Source organism: Haliotis rufescens, unplaced genomic scaffold (genome assembly GCF_023055435.1).
Source record: "Haliotis rufescens isolate VD_foot unplaced genomic scaffold, xgHalRufe1.0.p SCAF_37, whole genome shotgun sequence".
Taxonomy (NCBI): domain Eukaryota; kingdom Metazoa; phylum Mollusca; class Gastropoda; order Lepetellida; family Haliotidae; genus Haliotis; species Haliotis rufescens.
The window spans coordinates 3,488,506-3,515,921 of NW_025964079.1; the positions used below are offsets into that span (position 1 = coordinate 3,488,506).

General features: G+C 40.8%; 1 protein-coding gene across 2 annotated transcripts in view; it reads left to right on the plus strand.

The window, feature by feature from the left end:
• Positions 1 to 24,237, plus strand: part of LOC124144318 (serine/threonine-protein kinase Nek10-like) — a 34,881-nt gene extending 10,644 nt beyond the window's left edge. For both annotated transcript variants that reach the window (XM_048381305.1, XM_048381304.1), the window contains exons 10-33: positions 689 to 778; positions 1,193 to 1,282; positions 1,473 to 1,604; positions 2,705 to 2,801; positions 3,220 to 3,261; positions 5,448 to 5,487; positions 5,865 to 6,010; positions 9,156 to 9,323; positions 10,977 to 11,150; positions 12,320 to 12,461; positions 13,123 to 13,244; positions 13,927 to 14,029; positions 14,871 to 14,949; positions 16,068 to 16,197; positions 16,951 to 17,021; positions 17,333 to 17,482; positions 17,959 to 18,076; positions 19,139 to 19,256; positions 19,768 to 19,986; positions 20,424 to 20,612; positions 21,170 to 21,273; positions 21,673 to 21,783; positions 22,913 to 23,030; positions 23,755 to 24,237. In XM_048381305.1, the coding sequence (XP_048237262.1) occupies positions 689 to 778; positions 1,193 to 1,282; positions 1,473 to 1,604; positions 2,705 to 2,801; positions 3,220 to 3,261; positions 5,448 to 5,487; positions 5,865 to 6,010; positions 9,156 to 9,323; positions 10,977 to 11,150; positions 12,320 to 12,461; positions 13,123 to 13,244; positions 13,927 to 14,029; positions 14,871 to 14,949; positions 16,068 to 16,197; positions 16,951 to 17,021; positions 17,333 to 17,482; positions 17,959 to 18,076; positions 19,139 to 19,256; positions 19,768 to 19,986; positions 20,424 to 20,612; positions 21,170 to 21,273; positions 21,673 to 21,783; positions 22,913 to 23,030; positions 23,755 to 23,942 (2,941 nt within the window). In that variant the 3' untranslated portion in view covers positions 23,943 to 24,237. The remainder of the gene's footprint in view (positions 1 to 688; positions 779 to 1,192; positions 1,283 to 1,472; positions 1,605 to 2,704; positions 2,802 to 3,219; positions 3,262 to 5,447; positions 5,488 to 5,864; positions 6,011 to 9,155; positions 9,324 to 10,976; positions 11,151 to 12,319; positions 12,462 to 13,122; positions 13,245 to 13,926; positions 14,030 to 14,870; positions 14,950 to 16,067; positions 16,198 to 16,950; positions 17,022 to 17,332; positions 17,483 to 17,958; positions 18,077 to 19,138; positions 19,257 to 19,767; positions 19,987 to 20,423; positions 20,613 to 21,169; positions 21,274 to 21,672; positions 21,784 to 22,912; positions 23,031 to 23,754) is intronic.
• The last annotated feature ends 3,179 nt before the right edge of the window (positions 24,238 to 27,416 follow it).

Sequence of the window (27,416 nt, forward strand, 5' to 3'; positions counted from 1 at the left end):
GAGCGTCCGCCCAGTTCGGTCCCCGGATGCGTCATACCAAAAGATGTTAAAAGATGGTGCTTGTTGTTACCCTGTCTGGCGCACGGCATTAAGGGGCTAAAACAAGGACTGGTCGGCTCGGAGTCAGTATACTGTGTCTGAGTGGGGTATTCATGTTAAAACTGCGGCATGGTATCTCAGTGTGCTAGCACTATAAATCGGCATCAGTCCGGACTGGTACAAGCAGCCACACAAACACACACACGTACATGCACGTCGCTATATAAGTGCAATAATCTTGGACGCGACGTTAAACCCCATTTCACCTCATCACCACTCCTTTGTTTTAAACACTAAATTAAATCATCCATGTTTTAGAATATGTATCGAGGAAAAAGTTAAATACTTTGAATACAGACTAGTAGACATCCTTTTAAGAGATGGATGATACATCATGAAACACTGTATGAGAAGTAGCATTTGTCATAATACTCCTATTAATGAGCTGTGTAAACATGGTAAAGGGAATAACTGGACAGCGAGACTCTCCGACAAAACATTTAGTTTACTTGAGTCAAACTGACAGGACTAAGTGCTTGAGAACTGTTGTCTTTATCAAGGAAAGTTATTGATTCAGTACTGTTGTATCTTAGTGACAGCCATCTTCATGTCTCACAGACTTTTCACATTGAAACCATTTGTATTCCAGCCCGAAGCCAAGGCAGTTGATTGGTGAACTCAGCTACTGTATAGAGATACTTCTACGCTTCATACAGGAGTACGATACTTTGTCAAAAAAGTAAGTCTTGTCAGACATTATAAGCAGCTGATTTTGAAACAGGAACAATATATAAACTTTGATGGGCATTAAGAAGTGGTATACGTTAGAACAAAAACCACCCCGAGTGATACTTCTACAACATATATTACAGCATTAGAAATTGGCACAAGTCCAATAGTTCTTGCCAAACTGCAGAATAGTTAAGGTATCATAAGGACTAGTAGAAATTTGCCATTTTTAAGGGATTTGCTATATGTTATCATTATAAGGATTAGTGGTCTAAGACTGTTAGTTTCTAACGCCTTATTATTTCACTTGAGCTGGATTTCAAATGTATTTTTTCATTACTAAATACATAAAGCTGTTTTCCCTTATATTAATGAAGGATTTCAAGGTAGCTGCATTTCAGTTCTATCTTGGTGTATGTTTCAGACTGGCCGCTAGTCTATTACGGTATCTGTGTGCTGATGCTCAAAGTAGGGACCTGGTCAGGTTGTACGACGGGGTGCCCATCCTGCTCAGGTAATAACATCCGTTTCAGGTGATAATTTTCAATCCAAAATGACAGTTCTCAAAGTTATAATTTACCTCATGTGAAATTTGTGTTTTGTGGATCAAAAAAACAATTAATTGAAACTTGAACATCTCCAATGTGAATTAGTGTCATTCCACTAGTATGAAACCGTTGTGAGAGATCTCAATACACTTGCAGCCAGCTACACTCGGACAACGTGAACCTGTTATGGCATGTGGTGTGGTGTATTGTCCAGCTGTGCTCGGACACGGACACCAGCAGCGACATCCGACAGCTGGGCGGGATCCCTCTGCTCCTCTCTTTGCTACAGTAAGTGGCCATGCAGATCTTCAATTTCACACATGGCACTGATTACAACTTATAAACCTACTGCCACTTTTGCCTATTGTATTGTATAAATCTTTTGTATCTCGGAATAACCTCTTGGGATGCTTTACTTTTTCCTAGTAGGACCTGATGATTTGAGTAGCAGATGGAATTTGGACTTAGTGTTTCAAACATCCAATCTTCTAATATCAAAGATAAGAAATGTAACTTTTTCATTATGGATGACGGGAATCAAATCTGCAACCTCACATATTGTGTTAAGTTTTGTAACCTACTGTTTTCCCACTGGGCCACCGGCGCAGGTGATGAGAGCAAGTGTTCAATTTTAGATGTCATGATTTAGTTTTGTCTATGCTGCACATGTTTCTTTCTCACGCCGCTTTGATCGCAGTCCTTTTATACTGCGACACCCTCTATTGTTTCACTATAAGATATCTCGATGTTTTCTTTTTTTCTGTTATTTCTTGCATTTAGACGGTTTATAAGTAGGATAAAGCACTCCTCCTTACTTATGGTCGAGGAAGCAAGTCCTCGGCAATTGGATATCGGCAATGTAAGACCAAGGATCTAGAACTGGAACTGAGAACCACAGTGTGGAGCATAGTCACTGTTGAAGTCTTGCTTATCTATATGTGTCCTAGACCTTGAGGGGGCACGGGTGGCCCAGTCGTCTAAGGCGCCGTGTTTCGTTGAGCAGAGTTGCGTCCCTTGGACACGCCAGAAACCTATGATTGTGGTTTGAATCCCGGTGTCGCCCCGATTATGTTTCTAGGTTTGTCAGCACCATACCCGTGCTCGTGGGTTTCACCGAAGTGGTAACCATCTGAGACCTGCATCACTTCGGGCTTTCCACCCACATTAAGCTGACACGCCGCGATATAACTGGAATACTGTTAAAAGCGGCGTTAAATTGCATTGCCTTGCATTGACCTTGATTGCATTCTGTATGCTACTTCTCTTATTGGTAGCCATATTGTTTCTACCAGTTCTAGGTAAACAAGTGTCTCAGTATTCACAGTTAGCATGGTTAGCTGCTTTATTAATTCCAGGGGAAGATAATCAAGAAATGTATTGCGTTTCAGTGACCGTACGTTTGTGACGGAGAGATCAGAGGCTAGTGATGGTGCAATGGCAAGTGCTGGAATACATGGCAGAACTCCAGCCATCTTAGATGCCGAGGTAGGTGCAGAAACAGTTAGTCAGTCTATACATAGTATAAGCTAATCGGCAATACCGGTAATTGTTTCATGAAGATTTTCAGTAATGAACACAAGAAACAAGACATTTAAAACAGGTAATTGTACAGTTTTGTTTGACATAAAAACACTTCTGAACAGATAAAGGGAAATATTTGTTTATTGATTTTGAATAACTTTGCGAAAAAATTGTGTTTGTAAAATTAATAATTAGTGCTCCCATCTAGACAACCAGGGACCTACATATTAGATTTTAGTGTAATAATAGGGATTATTATTAGCTGAGCTTGATAGATGAAACAGAATTTTACTAGTGGTATAGTTTGCAGACTATTAGTACTAACTTAGTTGCATATGGAAAAGTACCTACCATTTCAATATATGTCATCCTACCTCACCAGGGTATGGAGGATTATGGCCGGGCGAAGCGTGGTAAGACCAAGGTGAGAATCATGTGCCTTGGTTGTTGGGTGTGTGCTTGGTTGGCTTGCATACAGGGGGATGGTGTGCTGTGATTAATTGCTGTGTGGTTAATGATGAGCTGGGCACATCTCACAGGCCTGTTTCCTGGTGTGTAACATTATATTTTAAGCATTAACTAATTCATTTTCTACCCATGTGCTAACAAACCCTTGAACTTTTTGCATTGGTGACAGATCTTGTGCATTGAGGCGCCTTGTGATATATTCATTCAGAATGACCTTTCACGAACTTTGACCGACCAATTAAATGACTTAACGTAAAGTTGACATTGGCCAATCAGGAAGCAGCTTTCTCGAGCTTTACAGCACTGGTTCCAAACTGGCGATTTCCATTCAAGACTACGCTTTGAAAAATATCCATTCCAAATTTGAAAACTGAACAAAAGAAAATTCTGGAATATCTAACAGATTGCCGAGATTGTATGGCCATACTTCTGGGCTATGGAAAGCATCTTCTGTTCGAAGTGTTTGACTCATTGATGTGAGAGATAGACGATTTGACAGAATTAATCAGTCGTACAGCCCACAAATGTTGTTCGGAGTACCCAATGTTAACCATTTTCTGCATGATTAGAAAACAAAACATTCTGACTGTCACTTTCTGAATCTGGTAATAAGCAACGCTCTGATTGGTCGGATGAAAGGTCGTTCTGATGTGACCCATAATGGGATAGCCTCAGGTCTTTGTTTAGCAATAGCAAGAACTGAGATCTGATTTTAATAAGATTTAAGAACTTCACTTATGGGACTGTAACATTGCTTTTTGCTCTAATTTAACATGTCTTTGTAATTTATGCTACATTTATCAGTGTATTGGAGTGCATGAGATTTTCAAAAAGGAAAATATAATGTACAATTATATTGCCTGTATTTAAGTGATGATATAAGTAAACAGAAGCCTTTGCATCTTGCCCCCAAATGGATGGCCCATTTGTCTAAGACGCCGCAATTCGCTGTGCAGAGTTGCGTCCCTTGGGTATGCCAGAAACCTATGATTGAAGCTTCCTCCCACATTAAGCTGACATGCTGCATAAAGCTGGAATACTGTTAAAAGCGAACTCACTCACTCACTGTGATCTTACAACATTGCACAAGTTAATCACTTTGAAATGTAACCATCCTAGAATGCATGTTAATACAGTTTGTTGCACAAGAATGACAGTTCTTATAATTTCAGTTCTGGTAAGCGATTGGTCCCCAGTAACCCCTAGTTTGAAACTGCTGACTAAAATTATAATCATGTGTGATTGTGCTTCTGTATGGCATGGATCATTGCTCCTGCTCTCAACCATTGGTTTGCCAAGTCCCGATATAATTTAAAGTAATGCATTGTAAAAAATCTGGAAAATTCCAGATTGCGTGTAAAACAAGAAGAAGCTTACGTTTGTCACTGTTTTGTCAGTCTCATTACAAATATTTGGCTCTGATACAACAGACTGCCCAGAGAGCGGAAGGACAGGGATTTGATCCATGGTCGCGTCAAACCAAAAGAAATTTAAAGATGGTATTTGTTGATAGCATGCCTGGCACTCAGCATTCAGGGGCTAAAACAAGGACTGGTCGGCTTGGAGTCAGTATGCTGTGCCTGAGTAGGGAATTCATGTTAAAACTGCGGCATATGGTATCTCAGTGGGCTAGCACTATAAAATCAGCATAAGTCCCGACTAGTACAAGTAGACGTACGTCGCTACAATGCAATAATCTTGAATGCGACCACGTTTCACCTCACCTCACCATTGATACAATACCTTTGCTGAAATATTGTTAAACTATATTAGTAACTTAACAAGGAAAGATAACTCTTTTGAGACATGTACAAGGAAAGATAATCCTTAGCTGTGACCTATAAAAGGAAAGGTAACTCTCAGCTAATTGTTCACATCAACTCAAGTTTTTTTTCATCCACTTGTTATCATTTAACATGTTTAGGGATTTGTATGATTGTAGCCACATCGATAGTGGCAATGGGTTCAATATTTAACCACCCGCTCGCAACATGCCCATTGTTGAACATGCCCATCACTCAATATTTTTGTATTCGAGGTATCTTTTGCAACTCACTTTTCATTTCTCACACATTGTTTTATGATTTTCTTAGTGCGTGATTCTGTTAATTATTCCAATAAATTTCATTGTTTTCCTTTCAGCAAGAGGAAATCATGTACAGGCAGTATGACCTCAAATCAGGTAACTTTTCTTTTATATAACGCCATTGAGATTCCTGTTTAGAATTGGTCCCAGATAACCATGATAACCTATGCTTGTCATAAGAGGCAGCGATAATTAACCGGGAGGTCAGACTTGGCAACTTTGTTGCTAGTGTGTCATTGTACAATGACAGTGTGATATGCTACTTATCAACCACTTGTTTGTCTGGCCCACATTTGATTTAACAGCCTTCTGTGATGTACCTGGACTATTGCTGACTCATTGCGGTGTTATACCATGTATACAGCAAACATACGGAATACATATTTAAAACGTTGAAATTTACAAAACAACTCATTGCCCAGTTTTCTCGCTTAGTTTCTAGTTCTATAATTTGTGCATTGCTCCTGTCCCAGCATGCTGTGCAGCGTTGACGGAGCTGGTCCTGAATGATACCAACGCTCAACAGATTGTACAGGCTAATGGCGTCTACTCCCTTGGCCTGCTCATCCTGCCCCATGAAGCCGGACACAAGGAATCCAAGACGGTCGAAAAATTACAGGTATGTCACACCTTTGTTTTCGAACAGTATGAGACCACATTAATAAATAATTAATAATTTGATCTAACAAAAATAAATTGAGAGGTATTTTTGGGGGTATATTTTGTTATACCTCCGACCTAAAACAGCTTTTTCCTTTCTTTTAATTAAAATTTTTTTACTGAAACATTTGTGCGACCTATAACTAGAAAAAACAACTCAATGGATTCTTTTCAAATTTAGTGAACAGTTTCCTTACTTAAAGGAGAGGTACAGTGCAAAGTTTGATTTTGATTTGTGTATTTTCTATAAAAAAAAGTATGATGTTTATTACGGCTGCAACGAATACGCTGTGAGGCAAATACGATTCATATCATGAATATTGGGTAACGGATACAAATATTAATTCACAATTACAATAACAAGTCGGCAGTTTATGTATTATTTATTATATTCAGTGAAACAATAACATCAAAAATTACTTGACATGGTTTGTTAATTATTAATAAATTATACATTTATATACAGCATTTATCCAGGTACTAGTATCTGCTCAAATGCGACAATGACCTGTGACATCAATACTATCAAATTAAATATTATTAGAGTGTTGTCATTGAAATAAATCTATGCTTATAATATGTTGTTATGGATATTTTTAGGTACAGGGTATGTAAATTTACATGATAGCATATTCATAAATACAGTGGTCCCTCGCTACAACGCTACCAATGGGGTCCAAATAATTGGTGGGCGTTATAGACGATGAGCCGTTTAACCGAGGCCGAGGCGGGGGAGCGCGCTCGGCAAATCTCAAATCATCAATATGTGTTTATCTCACGTCACGTCAAAATAGTATATATGTTTATGGACCTAGATCTACCTGTAATATCATTCATTTATTAAATCTGTCATATTTCACAATGTCTGAAATACGTATTCCATTTCAATTTATCATTTTTTATCGATAAATTAAAAAATTATTCACTATTTCCCGCGATGTTATTGAAAATAAAATTCTCGGACACACATTTCGCCAACGGGTCCGCATCGAACATGTCAAAGAGCAAAATAAAGACGTTTTAAGCAAATCTTTAAATATATTATACAAAGTGATAAATAAAATCAACAAAAATATATCTAAAAGTAATCAAACTTACATCTAAGTTATTATTTCCATTGTTTCGTGCGATCGCGTGTAATGTAAGTCAAATGACATCTCGGCTTTCGTCACCTTGAATTCTCGGCTCGGACACAACGTTTAATACAAAAATATATGCATGAAAAATCTTTGTCACAGCTCGTAACCTAGCACGATACATTCGCGAAGTTCCATATTTTTAATATATATCGTGATTTCCTGCTTAAAACGTTCAGAATAACACGATTTAACAAAAAATCTTTCCCAAACTTCTGAAATTTATCAAACACGAGCTTGGTATCACAGCTATAATTTGATTGGGTGCCTGAGGTCACGTGCTCAAAATTGACCAATCACGAAACTTGTAGCAGATTTCGGCAAGAAAGCGTCATTAGAAACAAATTTTAATCCAATGAAATCGCTTGTTATAACTACGGAAAAAAACCAGGCGATGTTACGAAAGCGCGATTACGAAATGAATGACTGCCGTGTTGTGACAGCAGCTACATGTGTGTGACAGTGTCGCCTTAAATTGGATTGCCCACTAATTAAGAATATAAACTTCGCTTGTGGTTCTCTTTTATTGCATGCATGCGCTTCTAAGATCAAAGGATGTATAGTGTGAAAAGTTAACTAGTTGAACAATCGTATTTCCGGGACTTGCCGCGGATGTTTTCAAACAGATTATTAGAACTCCATTCAGCGATAAACGGTTGCTTATGCAATGAGAAGCGTTATGTGCAAATGAACAACGAACAACAATATAATTATGTCTGTGTTTTAACTCTGAGTAATAAAAGCGTACATAAATTTTGGGAGCCATGCGTTACCGCGCGTAGTAACCGAGGTAGGGCTTTATCGAAGAGCACAATAGCGAGGGATCACTGTATTCGATTCTAGTGGCCATGAATAATGAATTCAATTCATGAATGCTTACGGTTTGATTCACCGAATACGCGAGTGAATCGTAACAGCCCTAATGTTTATCATGTTGTGAACTTGTTTTTACTTCAACATTTGTGCGACCTATAACCTGAAAACTACTTCGTGGATTCTTTTCCAATTGGGGATACAGTTTTTATACCAATAGGAGAGGTGAAGTGCAAATTATGATATCGATAAGTGGATTTTCTGAGAATATATTGCTTTTTACATGTTTTGAACTTAGAAACATGTTGCAGTCAAAGTTGGGGGTATTAGTGAGCCCTGCTCACTTTTTGTCTTGTTTTAATTTAAACAAACTGTTCAAAGCACCTGTGTGCATATAATTCACATGAAGAATGAATGTTTGGTAGGAAATACTTGTATGGTGTATTTCATCAAGCTGAAGTTGAAGGGAACAAAGAAAGCCTACATTGAGGCAAATTGTGTGGTTGTCTGAAACGTGTTAAGCATTGCTAAGAACAATCCTTATCTTTTCCCAGTACCAGCATAAGGCAATGTGTTTGTAGATTCAAATTCCAGATTTGCCCTGTTTTTGATTCTTGGTTTGTCAGCGCAAAGGGTTTCACCAAAGTGGTAATCATCTAGGACCTGCATCACTTCAGGCATTCCTCCCACATTAAGATGACATTAGGGCTGGGACGAGTCCAAATTTACTACCTTGGTGCCCACTGTAGATCTCAAGAGTTAGGTCCAAATGTCCAACTGTGAATAGTTTGACCGTATCCCTGGCAAAACGTATTTTGAATAAAAACGAATAAAAACGATCTGGTCATGCTTAAACTGAAGTTGACTGATGTTTTATCTTTAATCAAACATATAAAGTCAGAAGGAATGCAAACATTAGTCACTTATACAGTGTAACCATGGTGTTCTAGATAATTGTCATTGAACAATATATCACGTGATTTACCATGGGTCCGGGTAGTACTATGGGTACCCGGGTCCTACACAGTACCCTCCCGACCCAAGTACCCGAGTTACCCGTCACAGCCCTAGATGACATGTTTCATTATACAGTGGAAAATAGCTTTAAGCCCCAGTTTGAAAGGATATATTGCATGAGTCACTTTTTTCCCCCAGAGAAATGCATTCCGAGCTCTGAGGTTCCTGTTCAGTATGGAGAGGAATCGTCGTCTGTTCAAGTGTCTGTTCCCGCCGAAACTGTACGAGATATTTATTGATGTTGGACATTACAACAAGGATCTCTCAGCCTACAAGAAACTTGTACACAAGATGAACAGTTTGCCAGTAAGTTATAATATTCCTTGAATGTACGACTTTAATGAATTGATGAAATGCTGTAACACTTGGGACAAAATTTGAGAAAAATGTCAGAAGATACTTACTGTGGATACGATACTATGTATGTTGGGCAAACCTTACCACATGTTAATGTGACACAATTCATGTTAATGTGACACAATTCAAGGTTTATGTGACACAATTCATGTTTATGTGACACAATTCATGTCAATGTGACACAATTCATGTTAATGTGACACAATTCATGTTAATGTGACACAATTCATGTCAATGTGACACAATTCAATGTTTATGTGACAATTCATGTATGTTGGACAAACCTTACCACATGTGTATGTGACACAATTCAATGTTTATGTGACACAATTCATGTTTATGTGACACAATTCAAGGTTTATGTGACAATTCATGTACGTTGGACAAACCTTATGACATGTTTATGTGACACAGTTCATGTTTATGTGACAATTCATGAATATTAGGCAAACCTAATGACATGTTTATGTGACCCAATTCATGTTTGTGTGACAATTCATGTATGTTGGACATGTTGAATGTTTTCTGGGGTTATTTTTTTGTAGAGAAGACTGAACACACAAATTTTTATGATCCCTAATGTTTTGTGTAAGGTATATATACAAAGTGGGCTTGACTTGAAAGAATGAAAACATTATCAGCCCTGTCCTCATTAACATTGCTCTGCCATCATGGTTCGTGAACCTGGACATTGTTACCTAAAGGATTCCCATGGGTACAGGGCGGTCGGGTAGCCTAGTGGTTAAAGCGTTCGCTCGTCATGCCGAAGACCCGGGTTTGATTCCCGACATGGGAATATTGCTTAAAGCGGCCTAAAACCATACTCACTCACTCACTCACTCCAATGGGAACACTGATGTCTGGACCCGTGAAGATTCCGGGGTAGAGTCGGTCTTCAGCAACCCATGTTTGCCGTAAAAGGCAACAAACTGGATCAGGTGGTCTGGCTCGCTGACTTGGTTGATGCATGTCATCGATCCAAATTGCGTGGATCGATGCTCATGATATTAATCACTGGATTGTCTTGTCCAGACTCGATTATTTACAGACCCCCGTCATATAACTGGAATATTGCCTTGTGCGGCGTTAAACAACCAACCAACCAACCAACTGATGTCTTGATGAACAGGTTTTGACTGCACATGTATAGTCAAATAGATGGTCAGCTTTATTTTGAGGTATCATTTTTTATAAAGCCACCATAATAATGTATTATTACAATTAAGGTATTTAGATGGTGTAGTAGCCATGTTCAAGATATTGATCGTCTTATTAAAAACCCGGGTTTGATTCTCAAAATGATATCCCTACATCAGCATAGAAATGTATTTCTGTTCATGCGTGCAAAAGGGCACTCTTATGGACATGTAGGTTCTCATAAATAGTATGGGGGCGGTCAGGTAGCCTTGTGGTTAAAGCGTTTGCTCGTCACGCCGAAGACACAGGTTCGATTCCCGACATGGGTAAAATGTGTGACGCCCATTTCTGGTGTCCCCTGCTGTGATATTGCTGGAATATTGCTAAAAGCGGCGTAAAACCATACTCACTCACTCACTCACTCACTCACTCACTCACTCACTTATGGTATGTTTGTGATTACAGAAAGATCAGATAGAAGAGATCCGAGAAAACATCTGCGATACAAATCAGGAGCGATCAGCCTCCAAATATATCGGTGACTACGCAGTATTTGAGTTGTTGGGGAGCGGAGCTTTTGGGTCGGTGTTCAAGGTCAAGAAGAGGTCTGCCGGACAGACCTTCCTGGCTTTGAAGGAGGTAGGTGTCTGTGCACTTGGTGAGAGGTGAACTTGGTTGGGGTGTAACAGTTAATCCTACTGTTTAAGTGCTGTGATAGTCCATGGTAGGGGTGACTGATGAAGGTATTTGTACTATTACAATAGCATTGCTGTAGTTAGAAACACTATTGCCAAACTAGTGCGACCCATGCTTGTGGTAAGAGGCGACTAACGGGATTGGGTGGTCAGACTCGCTCGCTGTCTTGGTTGATATATGTCATCGTATTCCAGTTATGTAGATAGATGCTCATGATGTCAAGGGGGCCCGGGTGGCCAAGTCATCGAAGGCGCCGCAATTCGCTGTGCAGAGTTGCGTCCCTTGGACACGCCAGAAATTGTGGGTTCGAATCCCGGTTCGCCCCAATTATGGTTCTGGGTTTGTCAGCACCATACCCAGGGTTTCACCGAACTGGTAAACGTCTAAGACCTGCACTACTTCAGGCTTTCCTCCAGCTTACATGCCATGATAAAAATGGAATACTGTTAAAAGTGGCGTTAAACCTAACTCACTCACTCACTCACACTCACACTCACACTCACACTCACACTCACACTCACACTCACACTCACACTCACTCACGATGTCAATCCCTGGATTGTCTAGCCCAGACACAATTATTTACAGGCCGCTGCCCTGTTGCAATTGCTGAGTTCAGGGTTACACAACAAACAAACAAACATATACCCCTATCAGGCAGCTCTGTCTTTTCATCATACTGTGTTTTCTAAATTAAGCATGAAAGTCATGCCATCATAGAGCTGGAATTTGCTGAAAGCGGCGAACAAACAAATAAACAAAAATAAAGCACAAGCCCAGTACACTTGAAGGAAGTATTACATAACAAAGATACATACCTACACATTAAAAGCACATTCTAAATGGAATGGGAGTGTATGCTACAATCTGATTGGTTGGGAAACATTGTTGATACCCAGAAGTCCCACAGACTTTTCTCTGCGTATGAATACATTACTCCTATCAATAGTACCTATCAATACCATATTCGTTATGTGCCATATTTATGTAAGCATAGCAAGCATAGCGGCTAGATCGGTATTCACCAGACCATAACCAAGTGGATCTAGTTCAGTTTTTTCCCCCTTTGTGCTAAGCTGTCCAGTCATTAACATCATGTTTGTTCTGTGCAGCTAAATCTGCAGCACTCGGCGTTCGGGAAGAATGCGAAGGAGAAGGAACAGAGTGTTGGGGAGATCCAGAACGAGCTGAACATCATCCGACAAGAGCTCCGCCACCCAAACATCGTCAGATACTGCAAGACCTTCGTGGAGTGTGAGTAGACTCAGCCGTATGTTGTTGTATAGGAAAACCTCTCCCCTTGAGGAGATATGGCGGGAATTGGCAACTTAGTGTTTGTTTGTTTGTTTTTTAACGCCGCACAAGGCAATATTCCAGCTTTATGATGGCGGTCTGTAAATATTTGAGTCTGGACCAGACAATCCAGTGACTGAGATCATGAGCATTGATCCACACAATTGGGATACGATGACATGCATTAATCAAGTCAGCGAGCCTGACCACCCGATCCCGTTAGTCGCCTTTTACAGCTAGCATGGGTTGCTGAAGACCTATTCTATCCTGGATCTTCACGGGTCGGCAACTTAGTGACTTGACTTAAATGAGGGTGTGTCATTGTACCCAGATAGCATGGATCGTTCCTCACAATTTTCATCACTGCATTGTCTTGAAAATTGTTGAGTGTGGCATTAAGGAACACACACAGAGGACAATATCACTTTCTGTTCTCATAAGGCCACAATAAATCTATTATAGAATTTCATCCAATTTTGTTTTTACTGTGGCGTTTTCATTTTTCTTTGGTATTCCTTGTGCAATACTGCTGAACAAGAACACAGGTCATCATTTGGCAGTTATTCTGTATTCTTGAGAATGTCAGCTGAGCGCCTACATCATGATCTGGTTCTTTGTGCAGGTGATCGACTTTACATTGTCATGGAGCTGATAGAGGGCGCTCCACTCGGGGAACATTTCAACTCACTCAAGGAGAAAAAGGAAAAGTTTCAGGAAACCAGGATTTGGAATATATTTATGCAGGTATGAAAATACAATGTCTTCCCCCTGAATGAGAGTTTTGTGAATGACAATCAAAGGCCATCAACATGATCAAAAGAATAATTGTGTTATGTGTGTGTTTTCTCTTGCAAAGATAAAAATTTCTGAATTGAGGTGGTAAAAAAAGAAGTCGATAATTTTAGAAGCTGACATTTGAATGACTCATGACCCTACGTATCCTTCATTTGGATTGCAGCGTTAGAAATTGGCACTAGTCCTGTAGTCCTGCCAAACTGGCCAATAGTTAGGTATCATGAGGACGAGTAGAAATTTGCCATTTTTAAGGTTATATCTTATCATTGTAAGGACTAGTAGACTTAAACTGTCTGTTTTTACCCCTGAGATTGGGTGATCAAAGTTCGGTCAGTTTGCACCTGATGCAACCTATGGGGAGGCGTCCTCCGATCTTCACAATAAGGGGTCCATTTTGGAGTAAATCATCTAAATTCAATGACTTGCATTTCACCCTCAAATATTTATACCGTTATCATTTTTGAAATTCAGTATTAAAGTCAAGTGTACTTGTCATAAACCAAATATTAAAACTTTCGGTTCACTGATTCAATCCTACAGTAGCATACCTTATGGAATCCAAGACCCTGAGTTCAGTCACTGGGTACAATGTCTGTGGCGGAATCTGATGGTGATGTTGTTGTTGATGTAGATGGTGCTGGCATTGAGATATCTGCACAAGGAGAAGGGAATCGTCCATCGAGACCTCACCCCCAACAACATCATGCTCGGGGAGAATGACAAGGTCACCTTCAGTAAGTTGAAGGAACATGAACTGTTGTACAAACATCGGTCACACAGTGGCAGATCGTTAAGGGCGGGAACTGCCTCCGTGGTCTAGAAGTAGAGCGTCCGCCCGGAGTGCGGAAGGTCCGGGGTTCGATCCCCGGCCGCGTCATACCAAAAGACGTTAAAAGATGGTACTTGTTGTTGCCCTGTCTGGCGCTCGGCATTAAGGGGCTAAAACAAGGACTGGTCGGCTCAGAGTCAGTATACTGTGTCTGAGTGAGGTATTCATGTTAAACTGCGGCATGGTATCTCAGTGTGCTAGCACTACTATAAATCGGTAGTACAAGCACACACACACACGTGCATGCACGTCGCTATATAAGTGCAATAATCTTGCACGCGACGTTAAACCCAATTTCACCGCACCTCACCATAAGGGCAGGGTTGACTTGGAATTTTCTAACACGGGCCCTTTATGTGAAAATTTCAAATATTCCAGAGGTACACCCATACAGTACAATGTTAAAATGCCCCATTGTATTTGAAAATGTGGGCCTTTCTTCAAATTTAGTTACTAAAAGCACTAGGCCCCACCCTAGAATTATCCCTGTAAGGGGATCAACCTGGAGAATATACACTCAAGAACCTGTTCTGAAATTTGAAATGAAATATTCTCACCTTACCCCCAGATCAAACTTGTTTCGAAATCTATCTTTATGTTATAAAATATAGATGAAACTAATTAAAATCAGCCATTTGGGACAGTAAATGACTAAAGCCATAAAATCATTGACAATGAAAAGTTTGCAAGATTATATACAAAGCATGGTGAGTCTTACCTGAAACATGTCTATTTTATTTTGTTAGCTGACTTTGGGTTAGCCAAACAGAAGAGAAGTGACTGCAGCAAGATGACATCAGTTGTGGGGACAATACTATATTCATGGTGAGTTGTTTGACATCTGTTGTGGGGACAATACTATATTCATGGTGAATTGGTTGACATCAGTTGTGAGGACAATACTATATTCATGGTGAGTTGGTTGACATCAGTCATAGAAAAGCTGAAAGGCCTATATTCATAGTGTGTTGGTTGAGATCAGTTGTGGGGACAATAGTATGTTCATGGTGAGTTGGTTGACATCAGTTGTGGGGACAATAGTATGTTCATGGTGAGTTGGTTGACATCAGTTGTGGGGACAATAGTATGTTCATGGTGAGTTGGTTGACATCAGTTGTGGGGAATACTATTGAGTCCGGAGTTTTCATTTTCCTAAGATAGAAAAATATAGCACATACTTTCCCATTATTGTTATTCTATTACATAAACTCTTGATCAACATGGTTACAACATTCATATTTGGACATTGTGTAATTCAGGGAAATTAAACTATCAAATGTTCACTTTTGGATTTTTTCTTATCAGCTGTTGTAAAAATTAATTGAGGTTCCGATGACTGTTTGATGTGGTGATTTGTTGCAGCCTGTAGGTAATAATGTTTTATATAATAATATGTTAGGACATCAGGAAAGCTAAACTCAGGACCTGTTTAGGAATCTATGTTACCAGCTGTTAGTTAGATGAAGCTATGACACTTTGACTCTGACTTTGACTTTGTTTTGTTACAACACAGATACTGAAATGTTCAAGTTTGAACATCTGGGGAACTAACTCGGATACCAGTTTCAAAATTTTATCTCATCATCTCAGTTATTTAGGTTAGATAAAGTTCTGATGACACGTTGATCTGGTGTTTTATTTCAGCCCTGAAGCACTGATATTCATATTTAGACATCTGGGGAATAGTGAGTTAGTGTGTATGGTTTTACGCCACTTTTAGCAATATTCCAGCAATATCATGGCGGAGGACACAAGAAATGGGCTTCACAAATTATACCCATTTTGGGAATCAAACCCGGGTCTGTGGCTTGACGAGCGATGCTTTAACCACTAGGCTACCCTACAGCCCCCATCTTGGGAATAAAATTCAAAGTACAAGTTTCAGAACTTAATCTCATCAGCTGATGTTGACTTTGTTGTGACATGTTTTGTTGGTATTGCAGCCCGGAGATAGTTCAGAACCAGCCGTACGGGGAGAAGGCGGACATGTGGGCCCTGGGATGTATCTTGTACCAGATGTGTACACTCAACCCACCTTTCTTCAGCAACAACATGCTCACCCTCGCCACAAAGGTAGGAGGGACGCTGGGGGAATGTTCTTTTATGCCCCCAAAGTGTGCATGATAATACTAGTCCATTTGGATGACTTTTTCCATGCTGAATATCAAGCGCATTATTACCCTGGTCCATGGATCAATGTGCACTCGATTTTCATTCTCTGCTCCCTGGGGATTATACAACCCAAGCTGCCTGTGAGGGATAGGCTGGGAATAGCTTGAATTACATTAAGTAATACGTTACCACTGTTATACCGAGGCTGTTGTCTCCCACAACTGCTGCTATAGCGAAATCTACCACAGAGATTTCAATTACCTCATGCAGCACGTGCGTAGCCACCTAGCTGCCATGTGACACCCTTCACTTTTGTCTCCTTCGTCTGCGTAGCAAGACGTGTATACCTGCTGCTGAAGCGTTCCTTGAATATTTGGTGATATTTATTATAGTTTATTCTCTAATAAACTGTGCTTTTATGGGGCTTTTATTCCGAATAGGAAAATTCTACAAATTTGTCAATTGAGCTTTGAAAAAGCCTTAAATTTGAATCTACCTTGAACAGGTCTGTTAAACAGTCCTTCAAATGGCCATTTATTAGAAATGAATTGGTGTAGAGTAATGGAGGATGACCTAGAAGCTTTAGAACAGTAAGAAATCTCAGCTAAGATTCCTTCAATTCCCTAAGGTTAGCAGTAGAATGAACAGTCTCAAACAAAAGAAAGAGTAATCTTGTTTATTTCAGTCATAACTTTGTGAAATGTTTGTTTCAAGATCGTGGAGGCGGACTATACACCCATTCCAGAGGAAGACTACTCAGAGAGGCTGAGGTCTACCATCAGGAGGTGAGTTGTCAGGAGCTTTTACACCCTGTATCACGTGCCTGGAGTCAGCCCTGGCCTAACATTAGCCCTCTATTCCAGCTTTATCACAGCATGCCCCGAGTCACGGCCTGTGTTTAAGTTTGGACATCTATTACAGCTGTATCACAGCGTGCCCCGAGTCAGGGCCTGTGTTTTACTTTGGACATCTAGTTACATCTGTATTGCCGTGTGCCCTGAATCACAGCCTGTGTTTTACTTTGGACATCTATTACATCTGTATCACAGCGTGCCCCGAGTCACGGCCTGTGTTTAAGTTTGGACATCTATTCCAGCTGTATCACCGCGTGCCCCGAGTCGCGGCCGGACATCCTGCAGCTAAGTGGGCAACTCGTGGACATCCTCCTGGTCAACATGGACACCCTGAGGATTCAGCAGGCAAGTCTGGAGAGGAAGCTCGACAGAGAGAGGAAGAGAACACAGAAGTAAGCAGACATGTTGATTTCAGGACCTCATAGTTGTTGCAAGAGTCAACTGAAATGATCAGGCACCTTTTTAAATTAACAGTTTATATATATTTTGGTGCTGGTTGATCTAGCGTGGATATTAACATCGAGTCTGGACCAGACTATCCAGTGATTGACATCATGAGCATCAATCCTTGCAGTTGGGATACTATGCATGCATCAACCAAGTCAGACCCTCGTCATATAGCTTGAGGGGCGGTCGGGTAGCCTACTGGTTAAAGCGTTCGCTCATCATGCTGAAGACCCGGGTTCGATTCCCGACATGGGTACAATGTGTGAAGCCCATCTCTGGTGATAGTACTGGTGTATTGTCACTCATGTATGTTATGACATATTTTAACATGGTTACAGTATCATGGAGAGTTAACCACTATTTAGCATACTTGGTAGATATGGTATTGGTAACAAACTCACATATGTTTTATGAATTACAGGCATTTCTTCGAGGCCAATAGGAACATGCAGAACTATCACAAGCTATTCCTTGCATCACAAGAGAGATATGACAAGCTGGCTAACCTGTCTGCTAGTGGAGGTGCTGCAGGGTTTAAGGTGAGATATGACAAGCTGGATAACCTGTCTGCTAGTGGAGATGCTGTAAGGTGAGATATGACAAGCTGGCTAGCCTGTCTGCTAGTGGAGGTGCTGCAGGGTTTAAGGTGAGATATGACAAGCTGGCTAACCTGTCTGCTGGTGGAGGTGCTGTAAGGTGAGATATGACAAACTGGCTAACCTGTCTGCTAGTGAGGGTGCTGTAAGGTGAGATATGACAAGCTGGATAACCTGTCTGCTAGTGGGGGTGCTGTAAGGTGAGATATGACAAGCTGGCTAACCTGTCTGCTAGTGGGGGTGCTGTAAGGTGAGATATGACAAGCTGGCTAACCTGTCTGCTAGTGGGGGTGCTGTAAGGTGAGATATGACAAACTGGCTAACCTGTCTGCTAGTGGGGGTGCTGTAAGGTGAGATATGACAAGCTGGCTAACCTGTCTGCTAGTGGAGGTGCTGTAAGGTGAGATATGACAAACTGGCTAACCTGTCTGCTAGTGGGGGTGCTGTAAGGTGAGATATGACAAACTGGCTCACCTGTCTGCTAGTGGAGGTACTGCAGGGTTTAAGGTGAGATATGACACGCTGGCTAACCTGTCTGCTGGTGGGGGTGCTGCAGAGATATGACAAGCTATCTGAACTTACTGCCAGTTGGGGGGTGCAGCAAGTTTTAAGGCGAAATATCACAAACGTGTTTATTTTACTGCCAGTAGGGTTAGCTTTGGGCTTTGTGTGCTCTGCTTTGTTCTAAATTGATGCCTGTGTCAGTTCTAGATTGATCACACAGGGTTATAACATGTTGACGGTTGGCTAGCAACTGTAACTGACAAATCCATCACAAGAAAGTATTTGATTTGTTAACGTACAGGGTAAGGTTACATTTCTTTCTATATTGCACTTTTAACATAGAATTAGGATTCAGTATAGGCGTTTGATAAGAGCTGCAAAGTGTATCCAAATACATGTACTTGTGTATTAAACCTCTGCATTAAAACAGACTTGTGGCTTCGTTAATTCTACAGTTAGTGTTTCTAATGTAATCTACACACATTCTTTTCATCTTGCCAGGACTCTGAGAGCAGTGATGGTGTGTTCCTGGATGGGATGGAGTCTCGAAAGGAGAAAGTGAGCTCCTCATCTTCCAGCACTGACCACCAGGACACAGAGCAGGAGACGGTGGAGCAAGGTAGGCCCCTCATCCGGGAGTAGGCCACCAGTAGGCAATCATCCAGAGTAGGCCGCTCACCCCACAGAAGGCCCCCCACCTAGAGAAGGTCACCCACCCAGAGAAGGTCACCCACCCAGAGAAGGCCACCCACCCAGAGAAGGTCACCCACCCAGAGAAGGTCACCCATCCAGAGAAGGCCACATTATGCAATCATCAAGTCAAGAGTAGGCCATCCCTACTAGGCCACCCACCCAACAGTAGGCCACTCACCCCACAAAAGGCCACCCACCCCACAGAATGCCACCAACCCCACAAAAGGCCACCCACCCCACAGAAGGCAACCCACCCAGAGCAGGTCATCAGTAGGTAATCATCAAGAGTGGGCCACTCACCCAGTAGGCAGCTCTCCCCATAGAAGGCCACCCATCCCACAGTAGGCCACTCACCCAGTAGTAGTAACTGATTATTTTCAGTTTTAGCATTTCTATCAAAATAAATGTAAGATTGATTTTTTTTATCTGCTTCACAGGTTGGACGAGTGATGATGAGAGCTGCCCCAGTAGTGGCAGTGAGAGTCGAGAGAGCAGCGCAGGCAGCACACGGTCACGGGGGCGTGTCAACTCCCGTAAAACCTCATCTGTGCCACAACCACCTACCCCCAGCACACCCAAACTTTTCCGAGATGCACGACGCAGGGCAGCAAAACGAGATCCATTCTCATTGCTTACTCTTGAAATTCCAAACCAATGTAAGACTTCTTTAGTCTTTGATAACCAGGTCAAATAATAATGGGGGCAGTCGGGTAGCCTAGTGGTTAAAGCGTCCGCTCGTCACGCCAGATTTGTTCGATTCCCGACATGGGTACAATGTGTGAAGCCCATTTCTGGTGTCCCCAGCTGTGATATTGCTGGAATATTGCTAAAAGCGGCGTGAAACCATACTAACTCACTCACTCAAATAATAATGCTGTATTATCATTTAGTGTTTGGGTAAAAAAAGTTCAGTTTTGACTCATTTTTCAATTATTATTATATTGCACATTTTGAAAAACAACTGGTATCATTAACATGATTATTTTATTATTAAATTTGTATTGAGATAGATTATATTTCCCACATGTCTGTTTCCTTCATATTAACATTTTCAAAATATTAAACAGGTATTTTTTATTCTACCATGTTACAGCCAAGGCAAGTCGCGATTCTGGTCTCAGTTCCGGAGACCCATCCCCCAATAACAGCCACTCCTCTATCACTGCCCCAATTGAGCACTCCCTTGTAGGAAGGGGAGATAACAAGCCTAACTTCCGACGATCTCAGAGCTCTAATGATACTGTGTTAGCTCATGCTTCTCGTAAGCTCGAAACCCGGTCTCGTAAGTATCTTGTTTTTATTTTACATGATGAAAATATTACTAAAAATATCCTGTAAAATGTAAAGTGTTCATGTTTCAGAAAGTTAGATATTTTGTAAAATCTATTGTAATTTACTTTTTATTGTGGAATGCATCCCTTTCATGTACTCCCTCACCAAGTGAATCTAAAGCATTAGCTATTTAATAATGACAGAAACAAGGTAATGGCTGCAAAGGAATATATATATTTTTTAAAACTTTTCCAATTGTCTAGGCACAGATGACTCAGTTGTCTTAATGTGCCACTTTTTTTCTGTGCAGAGTTGCATCCCTTAGGAAACCTCTAATTGTAGGTTCAAATCCCGGTTCACTCGATTAAGTTTCTAGGTTTGTCAGCACCATACCCGCCGTGCACATGGGTTTCCCAAAGTGGTAAACATCAGACCTGCATCACTTCAGGCTTACAATTAAGCTGACACGCCATGATATAACTGGAATATTGTTAAAAGCAGCGTTAAGACCAACTCATTCACTCACTCACTTACTGTACACCACATATCAACTTTGATCTGTTACAGGAAGTGCTGCCACTCTGGCAATATCTCCGAACCGCCTGCGAGAAATCAGTGACCCCATTATACAGATGCTGCACCAGCTTCATAAGATCATCTATGTCACTCAGGTAAGCCTTTCCTGAACAGGTGGAGCAGTTGGGTAGCATCCCTCGTCACGTAGCCTGGGTTCAATTCTCAACATGTGTGAAGCCTATTTCGTATCCCATATTCACCCTTATTGCCTTTCTTGGTTTGTCCTTAGACCTGCATCTCTTCAGGCTTTCCTCAGACATGAAGCTGTCATGCTGTGATATAACTGAAATACTGTTCGCAGTAGCATGATATATGACTCACTGACTCACTTAAACATTGTCACTAATTACATTATTGTTCATGTTTTGACAACCATTGTCCTCGCCCACTCACCTTCGAAGACCTTTTGGACCCTTGCAGCACAAGCATTCCAGGCTAGAAACTTGAAGTATCAGCAATTATTTCAACTATTATTTTGGCTCATTGTGTTTCAGATGCCTCCCACATTGTGTCCCAACAGCAAGAGGAGAATGATTGAACAGTTCAAGCGAGCACTCTTTTCTCCAAACAGCACTTCCATGAATCTCAAGAATGAGCTCAGGAAGGTAGGTCAGACTTGTCTCCCTTGGAAGAGGGGTTGGCCAGATTTGTCTACCTTGTGGGGGGAGAGTTTGGCCAGATTTGTCTCCCTTGGGGGAGGAGGGGTTGGCCAGATTTGTCTCCCTTTGGGGGAGGGTTTGGCCAGATTTGTCTCCCTTGGGGGGAGGGGTTGGCCAGATTTGCTTCCCTTGTTGGGTGGCATTGGTCAGACTACTTTCGAAGAGGCTTGGTCAGACAAGTCTTCCTCATTGATGGGCAGGTCAGATCTGCCTCACTTGGTGGAGTAGGCCAGATTTATCTCCCTTGTTTGATGGTAGGTAAGAGTTGTTTCCAATGATGGAGAGGTTGGTCAGAGTTATCCCCCTTGTCGAAGCTGAGGTCAGACTTGTCCAGATAACATGGATTGTTTCTTCTTCCTTAAATGACTGACATTCCTGACTTAGACTTAACAACAGGCTGATCTGATGTAACTTGAATATTGCTTACTGTGACATAAATCAAAATTCACTCACCCAATGTCAAGGTCCAAATTGTAACTTGACATGTATTCACAATTTTGTTGAAATGAGATATATTCTTATCTCTCTTTTGCCAAATACATTTTATGTCTTGGAATGAGAACACAAAACACAACCAATAAGCAACATAAACAAATGATGCATATATCATCACATTCATCAAGACTAGGTATATATGTTTTATAAACAGAAGACATCAGGGATCAAAATACGTGCATAGACATCTGACTTCCAGCCATGAATATCTACAACTAATTGTAACAAATGTTATATTTGGGATAACACTTTCTTAGTAAAGTACAGATTCTCATACTTTTTTGTACTTTTTACACTTGTCAGAGGAGTACTCAGAGTGTGTGATCTAGACTACCAGTTGTCAGACTTTCAATTTTGTGGAAGCCTCGGTGGCTGAATGGGTTAGATTGCTGACTTTGTGTGCTGGTGATTAGGTGCCTCACTCTGAAAGTGTGGGTTCGACTCTTGGATGGGACTCAACCCCAAAAAGTATAAGAATCTGTCCTTTACTAAGAAAGTGTTTCCCCAATTATAACATTTGTTACATTTGACCACTTTCTAAATGGCTTTGTGTATTCATACATCTAATTGAATATTTCAGCTGTTGCAGGGGTCACGTGATGTTATAGACTTGAATCTGGGCGTGCCGGACACCCCCAGAAAGCAGACATTCTCCTTGGCCGATCAGGAGATGTTCTCCTTCAGCACAGAGAAGCTGGGTGAGATAACTGGACATAATTTAGTGAGAACTGGGGACAGTGTGTTACATCTTGGCAACATTCTGTCATAACTGGATAAATGTTTGATAACCCCTTCAGTGCCCAGAAGTTGGGTGAGATAACTGGAGTGGGTGTGAGATAACTAGGCAGGATTGTGATAACTGGACAGGGTTTGCTGTGTGATAACTTGGCAGAGGGTTAGATAACTGGGGCTGTGTGATAACAAGGAGGGTATATGTTTGTTTGTTTGTTGTTTAACACTGTACTTGGCGATATTGCAGCTATATGACAGTGGTCTGTAAATAATCGAGTCTGGACCAGACAATCCAGTGATTGACACTTTGAGCATCAATCGGTGCAGTAGGGATACAATGACATGCATCAACCAAATCAGATAAGGATAAATGAACAGGGTGTGTAATAATTTCGACAGGATGTGTGATAACTGGACATAGCATATGATGACTGGACAGGGCTGTGTGATAACATAAGGGTGTTATGTAACAAGGCTGTGTGAAGTATGGATAGGATGGGTAATAACCTAAAAGGATGTGTGATATGGGACAAACTAATTGGCACGATTTCCATCAATCCAGATTTTTAAAAGTTACTTGTTTTGATTAATTCTATGCAAGAGAACATTTATTTTGAGGTGTTTCATATACTGGGTCAACTGATGAAGACAAGTACTCAAGGAGTTCTAAATATGTATATTTTTTGGCAGCGGCTCGGAGCTACAATCCAGACTTTCGTGATGTTGGAATTACCTACGAACAGATGCAAAATATGATAGATGATACGCTTGTGGATTGTGGGTACTACAGTGTGTCAGCAAGGCAACGGCAGAAGACCCCACCTCTTACATCTGTCCATGATGTTTTCCGAAGCAGAATGGACTCATTTGGGTCATGAAATGGCACTCGGTGTCTAATCCAGTGGGCTGCAATCTGTTGATGCTGAAAAAATTCTTTATTCTTTGTTTTTATGCTTGGTTTATTACTTTGTAATATAATTACTCAAAGTATTGTTAAGTGCTTTCAAACAGGGATGTTGAACAGATGATCTAAAATATGATGAGCATGATATGATAAAAATAAAAGAATTGGTTCTCAGGCAATGACTTTTGAAAATATAGTGTGGGTGGGCGGTATTTTTTGTTTTTTTTCTTTGCTTGTTCAAACCAAGTAAACAGTTGTGTACCATCAACCTGGGACAGGGCCTCCCAACATAAACAAGCATACAAACTCCTATTGCCGACATGACCGTAACACAAGATGTGCAGTAAAGCAGTGTGCATGTAAAGGGAAGTAACTGCATGCTTTATTGGATCGCATTGTTTTCAAGCATTAGAATTTTTTATTTATTTTTTAAAAAGGAAATAAGAACGAAAGGTGCGGCAGACTTTATGATGATGAGGGTGGTGCCTGAGAACCAAGACTATTATTTGTTTACCTGTAGCCTAAAAGACAGACTTGAATTAACGAGTTATTCAAGTGATTCAAGACAACAGTGATAAACTGTTACATATGAAATATCATCTCCTTTCACTAGTTCTTTAATGCAATAATTGCATTGTAGATACACAAGAACGTGCACAGCAATATTTGGAAGGTATTTTTCTAGATGTGTTGTAACTGTTGTTTATTCATCCCAGGCATTATGAATGTTGTCGACAGTATTACCATGGTTACGATCGATAGATATTGTCCAGGCCCCGCCTGCACAAAGCAATCTTAGCTCTGTGATGATAACTCCCATACTCTATCAAAGACTTACAACAGTCTTAGTGCTAAGATTGTTTTGTGTAAGTGGTTCCTGGTGTTATTAGATGGTGTGACCATAAGTATTAGAACTGGTCACTTATAATGTTACGACCTATCAGAACTCAATAGCATATCATAGGTTACGGGGGCCTAAGTATATTTTTTAAAACAAATGGGGCTGTCGGGTAGCCTAGTGGTTAAAGCGTTTGATCGTCACGCCGAAGACCCGGGTTCGAATCCCGACATGGGTACAATGTGTTAAGCCCATTTCTGGTGTCCCCCGCCGTGATATTGCTGGAATATTGCTAAAAGCAGTGTAAAACTTAACTCACTTTTCAGTAAAGCAGGCCCCTATTTCTTTGTTCAAGAAAACATCACGTCCCCTCCCCCTGATAATCAAATGGTTGCTTCCTTAGTCCTGAAACCACACCTTCCACACTGTCTTGTTCTGAACATCAACGTATGCCCATGATTTGCTAATTCAGAAATTTGTTTTTCCTGATTATTTCATGTGTAACGGATCCGTCCAGATCAACAAGTTCCATATATCTATATGTATTTTTTGTATCCTTAAACATGTTAAATGCTTGACCCAATGATATTTTGCCCTTTCTGTAATATTCAATTGCCAAAATAGTTATCATTAAGAAAAATCCTAGAATGCTGTTGATATCCGTTTCGCTGTCTGGTCTATTTGCACCTTGCTTGTACCATGTTTGGGTGAGCCATAGTTTCCTTTTCCTTAATGGGGGCACAGGTGGTCCAGTAGTCTAAGACATCCTTTATACTAGCCATGCCATTTTCAGAGATGCCACCCATTGCCGGTTCCATGTTCATGCATGTTGTCGTTCCCTGAAAGTGATGTAATTTTGGACAACATCTATGACCTGCATCACGTTCTTCTCTGCTCCTTGAGGGCGGTGGGGTAGCCTAGTGGTTAAAACGTTGGCCGAAGACCGGGTTCGACTCCCCACATGGGTACAATGTGTGAAGCCCATTTTCCGGTGTCCCCCGCCGTGATATTGCTGGAATATTGTTAAAAGCGGCGTAAAACCATCACTCACTCACTCACTCACTCACTCACTCACCCACTCTCTCTCTCTCTCTCACTCACTCTGTCTCTACCCCACCATAACAAGTGACTGTTTCATTATGATAGTGCACCTTAGTATTTGGTTCCATACTGCCAGCTGATATTATAATTAAGTTGTGGGATGAGTTAGAAGCAAGAAGTAGTCATTCGTCATTCCATATCCATAGAGCAGCTGATGTTTTAACAGAACGTCCAGTTTGTATTTAAACATATCATTTTATAGGTTTTTGGTGCAGTTACCTTTGAGAGGACAGCCAGACTGTAAATACATGAACCAAATTTACACCTACTTTTTCACAGTTGGTATTAAACATGTCTTCCGTGTTATAAAGAGACTGTGAGCAGGTAAAGATTTATGAAATCTTTCAAAATATGACCACCTTGATATTTTCTGAATCATAAGTGATTACTTCTTTAAGTGGCATTTAGAAGTTAGTAAAGATCCATAGAACTTGTCTTACTTAAATGATTACCCTATACATATATTTCTTGCTTGAAACAGGGCCAGTGTTAAGAAGGTTGCAAAACTGATCCCCATAACCTCATCCTGGACTGGCTGTCCCCTGAAACACATGCATGCATTACTGGGACTATGAAACCAAGACATTTAATCCAAGTTTTCCCTGAAAAGTTTATGTATAATGTATATTTAAGGCATAACATTTGAACATTCCTTGCAACACCAAACATTGCAATTGTTTCCCCTGTTTCCTCCCTCGATGGTAATCAGAGCTTTAAAGTATCAAGTGGTGAGTCACATTACCATGGAGATAGAATGGCTTCTCATGTTACCATGGAGATGATTAAAATCAGATGTTTAACTCTGATTTAATTCCTCTCTGCATGAAGACGTGAGTTAATCTCCATTGGAGGTTTCCTGTCAGACCATTAACAAAGATTTCCATCCTTTATCGTAAACAGAACATTCTAGGTATTGTATATATGTAGTTTTACAGCCCTTGTATAGGATATCAGCAGGGTAAGCAGTGTGATACGGTCGTATTACATCCCTAGGGTCCTCTCAACTGAACAGAGTTCAAACTTTGGCCTGTGAACCCACCAATCAGCTGCTTCTGCAGCATTGTTACCTTTTAAGTGGTTGCTTATATCAGTGTTTTCAATTGTTTGTCATAGGAAGAGTCTGGGTTTCTTCTGTTGGCCCAGGTATGACAAGGAGTCCTTTACTTGACCTAGTTAATCAATCTATCACCATGCCAGTCCTGGGAGAATTAGTCATCAAAATACATGTTGTATTCCTGGAGATATTGATGTATTACACACTAAAAGTGAGGATGTCCGTTCTGCGCACCAATCCAGGGAAAATTAGTCAATTTCATATATGTTGTATTCCTGGCAATACTGATGTATTACACTACAAGAGAAGATGTCCGTCCATGCCGCATCAATCCGGGGAGATATGTCGTCCACATACATGTTATGTTCCCGGAGATATTGATGCATTACCAGTACACACTAAAAGTGAGAATGTCCGTCCATGCCCACACTTAGATTCGCCTCTCTCTTGCTCAA